This window comes from Pan paniscus, chromosome 10 (assembly GCF_029289425.2).
Source record: "Pan paniscus chromosome 10, NHGRI_mPanPan1-v2.0_pri, whole genome shotgun sequence".
In the NCBI taxonomy this organism is placed as follows: domain Eukaryota; kingdom Metazoa; phylum Chordata; class Mammalia; order Primates; family Hominidae; genus Pan; species Pan paniscus.
Window position 1 is genome coordinate 19878270 of NC_073259.2, and position 15162 is coordinate 19893431.

A 15162-nucleotide genomic window follows, 5' to 3' on the forward strand; every position below is an offset into this window, starting at 1 on the left:
TAATCTATTTGCTTCAAGTGTAACAAATTATATTTTCAATTAATATTCCCAATGAAATCCTGTTCTTTAATATTCTTTGTCCAGGAATGACAGCACCATTGTTGTAAGCCAGAAACCTTAAAGCTTGATTATCCATTTGATAAAGACTTTACCCATTTGCTTCCTCAGCCCTTTTGATTCTACCCAACCTATTCTCTTCCTCATTTTCTGAATGAGCTCCCTGTAACCCAGTTCTCTTATTTGATATTGTCCGTCTATGTCTTAGATCTCTGTTACTTTTAGGTTGATTTCAAACTCCTTATGTAAAAGGTACATTAACTTTATGATTTGTTCAGTACCTATCTCTCCCATCTCTTTTATTTTATTTATTATTCCTAGAGAAAAAGAATGAGAAAAATTCTACCTTCTTTTATGGTCAAACTGAAAAACATTATTCCTCTATGAAACTTTCTCAGCCTGTGGAAGACTGAGAAAAGCATGAATACCTTTCTTTTCCCATTATATCACATTCTTTTAGATTTAGACATCTCTGAGAGAAGTGATCTTGCTAGCATAAAACACCATCTAATTTCTTCAAAGAAAAAAAAATGGAGGCAGGTCTAAGAGACAGAGACAACTTTTTTCCCCAATATATCATACCAGCTTTTGGAGGTAGAGATTTTTTTCTTATTAAAAAATGGCTTTTTTTTTTTTTGGCCAGGTAAGGTGGCTCACACCTGTAATCCTAGGACTTTGGGAGGCTGAGGCAGGCAGATTGCTTGAGCTCAGGAGTTCGAGACCAGCCTGGGCAACATGGTGAGACCCCGTCTCTACAAAAATACAAAAATTAGCCAGGCGTGGTGGCACTTGTCTGTAGTCCAGGGTACTTGAGGGCCTGAGGAAGGGGGATCACTTGAACCTGGGTGGTCGAGGCTGCAGTGAGCCGAGATCGCGCCACTGTACTCCAGCCTGGGTGACAAAGTAAGACCCTGCCTCAAAAAAAAAAAAAAAAAAAAAAAAAGATGGCTTTTTATTTTCAAAGAGCATTCAACTAAACCTATATAAAGAGACAGGCCAGGCCCTTCTTGGTTCTAGAGATTTGAAGATAGTATTTGCCCTCAGGATACACACAAGAATTAAATCATAGGCCATTAAATACAAGACTGTGAGTACAGTGATAATGTTAAATTGGCATTCTGGGAGTGCAGATTAAGGTAACTTTATTAGAGCACCAGATGTATTAGGGATGTCTTGCCCCTTTTAATATCTGTATAACATAGAGGTTTTTTTTGTTTGCTTGTTTTTGTTTTGTGAGACAGAGTCTTGCTCTGTTGCCCAGGCTGGAGTACAGTGGCACAATCATAGCTCACTGCAGCTTCCACTTTACTGGCTTAGGTGATCCTCCCACCTAAGCCCCCAGAGTACCTGGGAATACAGACATGTGCCACCACACTTGGCAAAATTTTAATTTTTTTGTAGAGACAGGGTCTTGCTATATTGGCTCTGCTGTAACATAGGGTTTTAATGAGTCTAATTCTTTTTTTTTTTTTTCCGAGACGGAGTCTCGCTCTGTTGCCCCGGCTGGAGTGCAGTGGCACGATCTTGGCTCACTGCAACCTCCGCCTCCCGGGTTCAAGTGATTCTCCTCCCCACTCCGCCTCCTGCGTAGCTGGGATTATAGGTGCGCGACACCACACCTGGCTAATTTTTGTATTTTTAGTAGAGTCGGGGTTTCACCATGTTGGTCAGGCTGGTCTCAAACTCCTGACCTCGTGATCCTCCTGCCTTGGCCTCCCAAAGTGCTGGGATTACAAGTGTGAGCCACCGCGTCTGGCCAAGTCTAATTCCTTTTAATGGCAGCTCCATCCTACTTGCTGAGGCCAGAAACTTTGGAACCGTTTTTATTTTTTCTTTCACACCCCATAATCAGTCCATCAGGAAATTCTGTTGGTACTACTATCATAATAGATCTAGAGTCCAATTCACAACTGTTATTACTCCTGCTGTGAGTCACCATCATCAGGCCAAAACGGTGCCTGGCACACAGTAAGTGCCCAGTAAATATTTGTAAAGTGAATGAATAATCAATAATGTAAGAGAAGCATATCATGGAGGACCTTGGTTATAATGCTAAAGCTTTATGATGGCGCTGGAATGCCAATAAAGAACTTCAAGCAGAGAGGAGAATGAAATTTACATTTTGGAAAGGTAATAGGTGACAGTGTTGAGAATGAATTTCATCCATTTCCTGTAAGTGTTTATACAGAGTGTGGCACTAGGCCAAGTCCATAAAAAAGCCTTATAAGTCCTTTAAAAAAAAAAGTCTGTATAAGAAAGTTAAAAAAGCAAATTGCAGCTTATGATTTAATGAGTACCTTTATGTCAGAATCTTGATATTGGAGGGCATCCCACACAAGGCAGTTAAGTGCTGAGAGATGAATATTAAGCCATCCTTGTTGCATACTTTGAAAATTCAAAGTTGGGAATATTTTTGGTTACTTGCCTTTAATCTGATGGTATGCTATTAGCAGGGTAAATTTAGTGATAGATTTAATTTCTTGGCTCATAACTAAACTTTTATTTTGTATCTTTTCCCCTTCCTCTGAAGGTAATTTTGTGTATTTTGAGTTTAAGAATAGTTTCTTAATTGGTTCTTAAACTGTACTCTGTTCTCTTTATATGGCGACAGAATCTGTTGCATGTCATTTATGTTGCTGTACTCCTGTGGAAATGTTACTTAAATAAATGCCTTTATTCTTGACTAATTTTTAATATACTCAGAACACAGAATTATTAGCTGAAGTACTAAAGTTGGCTTCAGTACTGGCTCTTCCTTCTAGCTACTAACATCTATGAGTGTAGTAAAAGGAAAATAGCATAACCTTCTGTCATTTCAGGCACTTGTTTAGCAAATATGTTTTAAATAAAGCAACCGTGATGTGTATCAGCAGCAACAAGAAATAATGAAAGATAAAGCAAATAGAAAAGCTATTTTAATTTTACAAAAGTAGAAGAAAGAACTAAAAAAGTGTTGCATATATACCTTAATAGGTCTAGAGACATTACTGAATTGTGACATAGTACTATGTTATAACTAATACTCACTAATTATTAAAATGATAATCTGTTTAAAGAGGATAGCAAAATAAAGATTTATCTCTCTGGGAAAGTTCAAACACTAGAGGAGCTTCATCGCCATACCATATACTTTCCTCTAACTACTATTTCATCTCTTTCCTTTGTTTTAGGGCCATTCTTCAAGTTATATTAACAAAGCTAGGACCATTTCTTCTTCTGTTAGGCCTTCCACTTAATTGGATTTTGATTTCTGCCTTGGTAGCTGCCACCCTCCTAATTTTTCTCAGTGAAATGACATTGATGATCATGTTATTAAATCCGGGGACATCTTTTCTTTGTCTTATCTATTCTTCCATACTTGGATGACCTCTTAATAACAGTTCTTCCCTCTTGAGACTCTCCTTAGCTGTTGGGTTATTGCATTCTCCATCTTCCCTTCTTTTTTGGCCTTTCTCATTCTATTTCTTGTGGAAAAATAGGGATAGGCCTCCTCCACGTGCTTTTTTTTCTTAAACAGAAGATTTTTGAAGAGAAAAATCTGTTTTAGAGTGAACTAGATTTTTTTTGCATTAAACACTGACATAGTTTCCTTGCAGATTTTATTTCAGATTAAAATAAAAATCTGTGGTTGATATTTTCCTCCCCTTGTTCATTGGATCTTTAAGGTAAATAAAATAAACATAAACTGATGCTAATGAGGATAATTACATTAGACTAGAATTTGAGACTTCCTTCTATTTTTGCTGTAGGTTAGTATTGATAGAATTGGCATGATTTAGTCAATTTACTGTTAATTTGTTGTCACTGTTTATTGTGTTCAGTTAAAATTCTTTATCATCTCAATCTATTTAGCTGTTACTTATGTACTTGGCTTCTCTTTGTGGAGCTTCTTAGTTCTATTCACTAGTGTGCAAGTTGCAGATTTTTCTTTTCAGAGTTGAGGAAGACCAAAGATGAAGTAGATTTTGGAAGGAGGTGTATAGGAGGAAGATCATTTTTCAAATGAGTACTGTTGTCCAAGTTAGATGTGTAAGTCTGGATTTCAGATCAGAGACTTGACTTGTATTAGGAAAATATAGTAGGTAGCATGTAGCTATTAGGTGACAAGATGAAATCACCTCAGAGTGAGTATACATGGAGAAAAGATCCAAGAATTGTGCTTTTGGCATTTCAGTGTTTAGGGTTGGGGAGATAAGGAAGAACCAACAAAGGAGCTGAGAAAGAGCAGCCCCTGAGGTAGGAAGAAAATGGAGAGATTTTGGTGTTTCAGAAGCCAAGTAAAAACACTGTTTTGAGGAGGGAATAAGGTAACCGTTTACTATATCAAATGCTGCTGTGTGTGCTCATAAGATGGAAGAGAAGTATTTAACAATCTGGAGATCATTGGTGACTTTTACCGAGGGGCAGTTTTGGTGAATGGTGGAGTGGAAAACCTGATTTGGGTTTCAGAGAGAATGGGAGGGGAAGAATTGGAGATAATACAATGGGACTTTCCCCGCTAGGTTTTGCTTTTAAAGAGAGCACAAAAATTCACATAGGAGATATTATTTGCCATTCTGTATTGGTTAAATAAAACTAATACAAAATGTCTGGAAAAGTCACATTACCAGTCATGCCTTATTTTTCTGATAGATCTTGTTAGGTTGAGAATCTTTATATGTTTATTGGCCTTTTATAGTTCCTTATCTGTGAATTGCCTGTTCATCTCCTTTGCCCATTTTTCTAATGGATATTGTCTTTAATTTGTCTGTAGGAATTTCTTGTTTTGTTATAAATATTTTCATGGAGCCAGTAATCTAAATCAGTGAATGGGGTAGACTGGCCTGTGAGCCCTGTTTTTGTAAATAAAGTTTTATTGGAACATAGCTATGGTAATTTGTTTACATGTCACATAGCACTTATTGCTGATTCCTGCAACAAGGACAGAATTAAGAGGTTGTGTCAGAGGTCATGTGGCCCACAAGATTGAAAATATCTATTTTTTGGCCGCTTACAAAAAAGATTTGCCAATCTCTTATCTAAGGCAATGGTTTTTGTCCTCCATTTTTCCTTAGAATAAAGTTCTATAAAGTATAATTCTGAAATGGGAAACTAAGTCCCCTAATGTAAATTCTATTTTGTAATCCTTTAAAAACACAGTTTTCTACCTTTACTTAATGGAACCTTATTAAAGATAGTAGTCATCTGATAGTATTAAACATGTAATTTGTCTCAGCTATTTCTCAAAGTGTTTGGGATTACCAAAATTATGAGATCTGGTATCTGCCCTTAATGAGCTTACTGTCTAGTCTGCTTGAAAGGAAAGAATATGGAACTATGAAAACTTGCCAAATTGTGATAAGGCTATAGCCTTATCCTCAAGAAAATCAGAGGAATTATAACAGAAACTTATCTGTAAGTAAGGACAGATTCTAAAAAAAACATTCTTTTTTTTTTTTTTTTTGAGATGGAGTCTCGCTCTGTCACCCAGGCTGGAGTGCAGTGGTGCGATATCGGCTCACTGCAAGCTCCGCCTCCCGGGTTCAAGCGACTCTCCTGTCTCAGCCTCCCGAGTAGCTGGGACTACAGGCATGTGCCACTACATACAGCTAATTTTTTATATTTTTAGTAGAGACAGGGTTTCACCATGTTAGCCAGGATGGTCTCGATCTCCTGACCTTGTGATCTGCCCGCCTCGGCCTCCCAAAGTGCTGGGATTATAGGTGTGAGCCACCACACCCGGCAGTAAAAAAGACATTGTTAACCTACTATTTGGATGAGTTTCAGGAGTCCCAGGAACTACCTGAAATTATGTCTAAAGTTGTCTGTGTACCAAGGGCCTTTGATTATTACTCTGGGTTGAAGGAGACCCATTCTCAGTTTTTCTTCAGGCTTTGTGGACAAAATAAAATTAAAGAAATATAAGGCCCTACCCGTCTCTGTAGAATCTGTTAATACCATTTTTTAAATCCCAAGTTCTTTCCGTTACAAAAAACTCTAGCGTATATTTTAATTCTGTGAATTCTGAGTGTTTTAAGTGTTGGGAATCCAGTAATATCTTCTAAGCATATCTGGAAACTGGGAGTTGGGTGATAGGAGGAGGTTTTTGAATAAAATGAAGAAATCTCAAGCTGAGCTTGACATATGGAGAGGAAACTAACATGCATATAAAAGAGGCAAACCATAGCAGGCCAATTTACTCTGCTGTGTTCTGGATGCTCTGGCTTGGAGTCACTCTAATTGGAGCCATGTCTAATTTTGTGCTTTGTGTGATGTGAGGATTTGCTAAATAAAGACTATGTAAACCTTTCATCTCAAGCATCCCAGTTACTCTGTCTCTCTGGAAACTCTGGGGACTAGGAAGCTCAGGAGTTACTAACGATGAGTATTAAAATCAGGAAGATATGGAAAAATATAGAAAGAAAAATGTATTTTAATGAGTTTGTGATCTGTTTACAAGAAAGCAAACATAAATTTTTATTTCACTGAAACTGAGGTTGAGAGATGAGGTCTTAAAACACTTAAAATGAGCAAAGGGTGGTAAATGGAGAGTTAATTTTCAAATAATTTATTTTAAAGTTCAAAAATAGTTTTAGTAATCCTGTGTACTGTGTTAGCTTATTGTTTATCTTACAGTGAAAAAAATACTTCTAGCGCCTTAATAGGTATTCATCAATGATCCTTGTCCTTGCCTATTTTCACCTAAAATATCTTTTAAATTTTTTTAACCTTGACTTTTGCTATTAGGGCTGTTGTGATTAAAATCCTGATGATTGGAGAAGAAATTTCATATCAGAATCTTTATATAGCATAATATACTTTATGATTGTTTATTTAATATTAGTTGCAGTACGTGATGAAACATAGCATGCTTTATTGAAGCCACTGAGAAGCAAGTTGCAATGACGTAAGGGGGAAAATAGAAGTCAAACATCTTAATGATTTTTTTTTTTGTAGCTCCCTTATTCCTCATTTAATGAGTAGGTTAGTTGAAGAGACATTGATTGATTGACCAAAAGAACATTTTGGTACCTCTTGGATTTTATTTAATATAATTGTATAGACATTTTTAGCAATATCTTTTGGCAGCACTCTTCAGTTGTTACATTTTATATGACTCATGCAAATTAACCCTTCTGGGCCAGTCAAGGTGGCTCACGCCTGTAATCCCAGCACTTTGGGAAGCTGAGGTGGGAGGATCACCTGAGGTCAGGAGTTTGAGACCAGTCTGCCCAACATGGTGAAATCCTGTCTCTACTAAAAATAAAAAAAATTAGGCCCAGTGCAGTGGCTTATGCCTGTAATCTCAGCACTTTGGGAGGCTGAGGCGGGTGGATCACGAGGTCAAGAGATCAAGATCATCCTGGCCAACATGGTGAAACCCTGTCTCTACTAAAAATACAAAAATTAGCTGGGCCTGGTGGCAGGTGCCTGTAGTCCCAGCTACCTGGGAGGCTGAGGCAGGAGAATTGCTTGAACCTGGGAAGTGGAGGTTGCAGTGAGCCAAGATTGCGCTACTGTACACTAGCCTGGCGACAGAGTGAGACTCTATCTCAAAAACAAACAAACAAATTAGCCGGATGTAGTGGCGGGTGCCTGTAATCCCAGCTACTCAGGAGGCTAAGGCAGGAGAATCACTTGAACCCGGGAGGCGGAGGTTGCAGTGAGACGAGATCGCCCCACTGCACTCCAGCCTGGGCGACAAGAGCGAAACTCAGTCTCAAAAAAAAAAAGAAAAGAAAATTAACCCTTCTGAATGTTTTCCTCATCTATATGATGACAAAAAATACAGTTTACAGTGTGAGATTATATTGTGGCCATGTGATAACTATATTAAGCACCTAGCTCAGTTGTTGGCACTGTTATCAAAGTAGGTATATATTTAAAGTTTTTATTATATTTGGGATAGCCTTTCCATTCCTTATTTATGAACTCTCTATACCATAAGCATTAAAGTAACTTAAGGATTCAACCTGTTTTGAATTTTCCAGTAGTTTGGAATTTTTTTGATAATTGTCACAGGCACTATTTTAGTTTTAATTATTGAATGTAAAGGAATCAAAATGCTCTACAGCAGTTGTTTTCACATTTTGTTAATGTTACTGGTGACAGAAAATTATTTAGTAATTTTTAAAAATTACTTAAAATCTATATTAAGATTAAATCCTGTGTTGAGTTTGTTCTGAATTGCAGAACAGTTGAATGTGGACGTGGTCATTCATTCGATCAGTTTCTGCTCCCCTTTTCCCCTCCCCAAATTTTACATTTTGGGACTCTGATTTCATAAAAGGTTGGTTTTGTAACTGGATAGTGACTAAAAATGTAAATTAGTGAGCTGTTATGAATTCTAGTAGAAGTAAGATTTTCTTTTCTATATTTGTTAACAGCAGAAGTAGAAAGTAATGAAAAGGACAACAAACCTGAGGAAGAAGAGCAAGTAATACATGAAGATGATGAAAGACCTTCTGAGAAAAGTATGCATGTATAAACAAACTTGAACTGGATTGAAAAATAATAATTCATTGTTTCTGTATTTACAACCGTGTAATATTCTTTTTTGCCCATGAAATAATTGTAAAATTTTGCAATTTCACAACTATACCATTTTGTTGATGGCTAACTGAAGGATTTCTGAAAGTATGTTTCATACACTTCAATATTTTATTTTGTTTATTTATACTTTTTATTGTTCCACAGAAAGATTTAGCTTAAAATTTACTAAGTTACTGAGTGTTTTGAGATAAATTGTTTTAGATTTATGTTTAGAGAATGAAACTACAAGAATTTTGTATGGGCTAACATAAGTGAATGGAAGGATGTATTTTAGTTCACTTAAGGTTCTTTATCTTCATGGGGCCAGATGTAGTGGCTCACCCCTGTAATGCCAGCACTTTGGGAGGCCAAGATGGAAGGATTGCTTGAGGCCAGGAATGCAAGACCAGCCTGGGTGACATAGCAAGAACCTGTCTCTACAGAAAAAATATTTGAATTAGCCAGGCATGGTGGCACACACCTGTAGTCCCAGCTACTTGGGAGGCTGCAGTGGTAGTATTGCTTGAGTCCAGGAATTTGAGGTTCCAGTGAGCAATGATTGAGCCACTGTGCTCCAGCCTGGGTGACAGAGTGACACCTTGAGAGAGAGAGAGAGAAGGAGGGAGGGAGGGAGACAGGAAGGAAGGAAGAGGGAAGGAAGGAAGGAAGGAAAAGGGAAGGAAAGATAAGGTTCTTTAGCTTTATGGGAAGGGAAGGAAATGATGGACTGAGTGTCCTTAGGTTTATGGAAAGATCGTTGGACTAGAAGTCAGGAAAGCTGGGTTCAGTAACTTTCCTGTCATGCTGCTATCCATATATGACCATGGGTAAGTTAAGATTATAAGAGAAATTGTAGAATAGAGTGGATTTACAAGTAGGCATATAGATACAGATACATACAGAGGGATAGGCATGGTCACATAAGAGCATTTGCGTTTAAAAAGTGTGAAGATATTAGTGTTTTAATTTTTTTAGATATTGAAGAAACTAGATACAAATTTGCATATGATCTCATGAATATTAACAGCACGTGAAACAAATTTTCTAAGTGAAGTCTTCTAGTCTATATTCTTTATAAATGTACTTTTAATGACATTAATTTTATTTTTATTTGAAATTCATTAGGATATGTTAAGAATAACTATTACTATGCTAGTTTTGTAAGGCTGATGATTAAGAATTTTTTCCTATACTTACGGAGGAAAAAGAATAAATAATTAAAGCTGTGCATAGTTAAAAATCTGACATGAGAATGAATACTATATTTTGTCAGAGGATTCATGTGCACTGTGACATTTAGTTACAGGAATGAATATGAGATGATTTCATCTACCTTCTTCATGACACAATTGTGAGGCAGTTCTTAGTATGAAGATTTCAAGGAAATTCTATGTTCACAGTGTGCATTGCTTGACCATTAGGGAGTTCTTATTTAGTATATTGAAAGTCATTTGAAGTTTAAAGCTAAAAGCTATATACCTTCTAAGATCTCCAAAACAGTTTACAAAATAGTTGGTTGAGAAGGCTATTATGATAGAAATAATATTTTGCTAAGGATGGATAATATGCATTAAGAGCTATAAGAAAAACACCTGAGTGTGATCATTGTGGTTTTTCTTCTCAGATGAATTTTCTAGACGAAAACGTTCTAAATCAGAAGACATGGACAATGTACAGTCTAAACGTCGTCGATATATGGAAGAAGAATATGAGGCAGAATTTCAAGTAAAGATTACAGCCAAAGGAGACATTAACCAGAAACTTCAAAAGGTATTGTGTCAATTATAAGTTATAAACCATATTGAATAAATAGCACGACTATCTTCTTCTAGGTTTCTGACATTATTCTGTATTTTATTGACATAATGTGGTTTATCATAGAAAGAACGAACTTGAAGAAAGTGGTTGAGCTTTTAAAGTCTATTACTGGCCACATGTGGTGGATCACCCCTGTAATCCCAATCCTTTGGGAGGCTGAGGTGGATGGATCACCTGAAGTCAGGAGTTCAAGACCAGCCTGACCAACATGGTGAAACTCTGACTCTACTAAAAATACAAAAATTAGCTGGATGTTGTGGTGGGTGCCTGTAATCCCAGCTACTTGGGAGGCTGAGGCAGGAGAATCACTTGAACCCGGGAGGTGGAGGTTGCAGTGAGCCGAGATCATGCCACTTCACTCCAGCCTGGGTGACACAGCAAGACTCCATCTCAAAAAATAAATAAATAAATAAATAAGTCTATTACTATCCTTGATAATTTAATTTTAAAATTCTTTCTGACTTCTTTTTGGCTACATCTTTTTTTTTTTTTAAAAAAAAAAAAGGTTGTGATTATCAAAACAAGGGAGAGAAGGTAACATTTTTATTTATTTGCTTTGGTAACAAAACTGAATGTTGTTTTTCAGCTTTTCTTTTTCCTTCTCACATTGAACTTTATCTTATTGTGAAAAGGAAATGTTAGAGTTTTAAATATTAGCATTTTAATCTTTATAAAGCTGGTTTCATGGTTATAAGTCTCTACATTCTAAACTCTTTATTGTGTACTTGAGGGTTAGTATAAAAGTGGTAGAGACAGGGTATTAAAAGGACTAGAGAAAGGAGTATTTAGAATACGGAGTTTGAAATTCCCCTTACATCTGTTTGACTAGAGATAGAAATAATGAAAATATTCAGTATTTTATATGTTTTTCAACATGTGTTCACAAATGTTTTTACAAATGCTTTTCTTAGAGAGGAATATTAAACTTTGATGATAACTAGTTTTTCAAGGTCTTATATATTTAAGGATGACATTTTACAATCAATGTTTTAGGACAAAATTCTTTCATTAAAATATAGCATACATAGTTGCACTTTGTAGAAAAAAGAATAGTGAGGCAGTAGAAACTCTCAGTGTTGTTTTTTCCCCTAGTTTCTTTTTATTTGACATATGGAGATAATAATGCTTATTCAGTCTTTCTTACAGAGCTGTTAGAATTATGAAGGTAGCTATGTGAAAGAATTTTGAAAACTGAGGTTTCCTGAGAGTTTACTTCTTTAGAACAGTGTTACTCAAGTATGGTTCATGGGTATGTGCCAATGTCTTTGTTGTGGACCCATAATGAGAATATGGAACTTTTTAAAAGTTTACTCTCTGGAAATTTTCTATTTTTAGTATGTATTACCCTCTTGAAGTAGATTTTATATATGTAAAAGTAGAGGATTTTGGCAGATAGTATTGTGTTATAGATTCTAGCATGTTTTATTCATTAAGTTAGTTTGTCATTACTCTCTTCTTGGTACTTAAGAATATTTACTGTTTATTGCTTGCTGGAATGCCTTCTTGGCATAATGAAGGAATATTTGTTTCTTTAGGTTATACAGTGGTTGCTGGAAGAAAAATTGTGTGCGCTGCAGTGTGCTGTATTTGATAAGACTTTGGCAGAATTGAAAACACGAGTGGAAAAGATTGAATGTAACAAGAGGCATAAAACAGTTCTCACTGAACTACAGGTTTGTACATTGACTTGAATTGTATACTCCATGTGTCATTGTTTTTATAACTTATTTTCTGAGATATATATTTGAGATTAACTATAAAATACATTTAAATTCTAAATGTAAGAAGGAAAAGGAGTTTGTTTAGTTTGCCAGGGCTGCTGTAAAGAAAGTGCAATAAACTGAGTGGTTTAAACAGTAGAAATATTCTGTCTCACAGTTCTGGAGGCTAGAAGTTGAAGATCAAGGTGTCAGCAGTGTAGATTCTTTTTGAGGGCTGTGCTGTGAGGAAGAATCTGTTCTATGCCTTTACTGTAGCTTCTGTTGGTTTACGGACAGTTCTTTGGCATTGTAGAAACATCACCCTGATCTCTGGCTTTATCTTTACATGGTGTTGTCCTTGTATGTGTGTCTGTAAATTTCCCCTTTTTACAAGGACACCAGTCATTGGAGTAGGGGCCCACTATACTCCAACATGACTTCATCTTAACTAATTACCTCTGCAATGACCTTCTTTACAAATAAGGTCACAGTCTGAAATACTGGAAGTTTAGACTTCAATATGTGAACTTTTAGGGGACACAGTTCAAACCATAACGGAGACTCAGAAATTCCTGGATCTAACTTAGTGCTTCATATTTTTTTTTCCAGTCACTAAAGGAAGGCTGTCATTTAGCATGCTATAATAAGTACTAAATAATATTTGTTAGGGATTCTTTTTATGTTAATCTACCTCCTTTCGTGGACCTTATGTTTTAAAGATGTTAGTTTAATAACACGTATTTATTAATTTCTACTTGTCATTTTTTATTAAGTACAACTATATCTTAACATACAATACCAGAGCTTCTGGTCAGCTGAAATGAGCACACAGTAGTGTGCTGTAGTAATCTACTTTATTCCAAAGCTAAGAAGCTGGTATTTGAATCATTACATCCATTCTGTCATAAGTAAGTGTATGGTTCCTATTGGGTTATTTTATATATGAGCATATCCCAAAGATGCTGAGTGGTAAACCATGTATAGGGCCTTATTTTGCAAATGAAGGAAAAGTGGCCCATGGAAGTCAAATCACTTTTTCCGTTATGAATAAAATTTTAGCTAAATAGGATTAGAATTTAAGTGTGTCTCCCAGACTGACCTATCTAATTATTAAACTTTATTTTACTAGTACTGTTCAGACTTTTAAATTAAATTTGAAAATGCCTGAAGATTTGAAAGAATAATTTTATTCATTGTTTCTCATCACACCCACGGGTGCAACTATGAAATTGTGTTTTTAAAACCTAAGTTTTTGGCTGGGCATAGTGGCTCACGCCTGTGAGCTCAGCACTTTAGGAGGCTGAGGAAGGTGAATCTCTTGAGTCTAGCAGTTAGAGACCAGCCTGGCCAATATGGTGAAACCCTGTCTCTACTAAAAATACAAAAAAATTAGCCGGGTGTGGTAGTGCATGCCTGTAGTCCCAGCTGCTTTGGAGGTTGAGGCATGAGAATCGCTTGAACCTGGGAGGTGGAGGTTGCAGTGAGCTGAGATCGTGCTACTGCATTCCAGCCTGGGCAACAGAGTGAGACTCTGTCTCCAAAATAAATCCATCCATCCATCCATCCATCCATCCATCCATCCATCCATCCATACTAAAACAGTTTTCGACACCTATCATCTCACACATAAGGTGCAATCCAGATTTCTTAACATTTAAATTTGTACTTAAATGTTGCTTGTAGTCTCAGAATTTGAATCTTTCTAACACCAAGCCAATCATCTTTTCTGCAAATGTTCCTGTTACTGACAATTTCTGAATTCTTGGAAAACTCTTGAAGGAAAATCTTCCCATTGTTCCTCTTATTGGCAGCTCTTGAATTCTTGGAAACCGATCCCTCTCAATCATTTCATATACACAGTGAGTTGCCAAGTTACAACTTGATTATTTCCTAGAAAAAATAAATCTCAATTCTTTTCACTTTTCATTAGGCCATCATTACCCAATTCCTTGATTATAGTAACACCTTTTATATGAGCACTCTGGTACTAGTTTTTAAGTTCTTTCTGGTCCTTCCAAAGCATTGTACTAATTTTTCTAAAATACTGATTACTTCAGTCTCTTTATAGTCGAAGTTCCTCAATTGTGTACTGGTAAAACCAGTATTCATTTTTAAAATTTTTAAATTTTAATCTCTTAATTTTCAATCCACTTTTTCTAATATCCACCAGTTGCTTCACTGTCCTACAGGGTACTATTAATGTTTATTGTATTTTGATACCAGGCTTTTGACTTCGTATTGTTTCCCCTGTTCACTCACCCATGATCATGTGCCCAATTTAATTCCCATCTCTTTGTGTCTTGTTCCAGTATTTTGTTTTTTTATGGAAATAAAATTCAGATACCAAACTGTTTTAAAGTGTACAATTCATTGTTATTTAGTACATTCACAATTTTATACAACCACAATCTCTATCTAGTTTCAAAACATTCTTGTCAACTCAAAAGGAAACGTTTTGCCCATTAAGCATTTGCTCTTCTTTTCCTCTTACACTAGCCCTTGGCAACCACTAATCTGCTGTCTCTATCGATTTACCTATTTTGCATATTTCACATGCCTCTTTCACTTAGCGTGTTTTCCAGTTTAATCTGTGTTTGTAGCATGTATCAGTACTTCATTCCTTCTTAGGGCTAAATAATATTCCATTATATGGCGGTATGTGCCACATTTTGTTTATACGTTCATCCATTGAATGGCATTTGGGTTGTTCCTACTTTCAGCTATTGTGAATGATGCTGCTTTGAACTTGTATACAAGTGTTTGTTTGAATACTTGTTTTCAGATCTTTTAGGAATATACCTAGGTGTGGAATTGTGGGCCATATGGTAATTCTTTGTTTAATTTACTGAAGAATCACCCAGCTGTTGTCCACAGTGGCTATACCATTTTCTGTTCCCACCAGCAATGTATGAGGGTTCCATTTCTCCACATCCTCACCAATACTTGTTATTTTTACTTTCTTTTTTTATTATTATAGCATCTGAATGGTATGAAGTGGTATCTCATTAGGGTTTTGATTTGCATTTCCCTAATGATAAATGATGTTGATCAACTTTTCATGTACTTGTTGATCAAT

The 15162-nt window shown here is 36.1% G+C and overlaps 1 protein-coding gene across 7 annotated transcripts in view; it reads left to right on the forward strand.

Moving 5' to 3' along the window:
• ATF7IP (activating transcription factor 7 interacting protein) overlaps nucleotides 1-15162 on the forward strand; it is a 116157-nt gene that overhangs the window by 40755 nt on the left and 60240 nt on the right. For 5 of the 7 annotated variants that reach the window (XM_014347106.4, XM_034935411.3, XM_063593006.1 and 2 more), the window contains exons 3-5: nucleotides 8424-8510; nucleotides 10193-10338; nucleotides 11922-12059. In XM_014347106.4, coding sequence (XP_014202592.3) covers nucleotides 8424-8510; nucleotides 10193-10338; nucleotides 11922-12059 — 371 coding nt within the window. The remainder of the gene's footprint in view (nucleotides 1-8423; nucleotides 8511-10192; nucleotides 10339-11921; nucleotides 12060-15162) is intronic. The other 2 variants (XM_034935409.3, XM_055095428.1) reach the window with 1 other exon arrangement.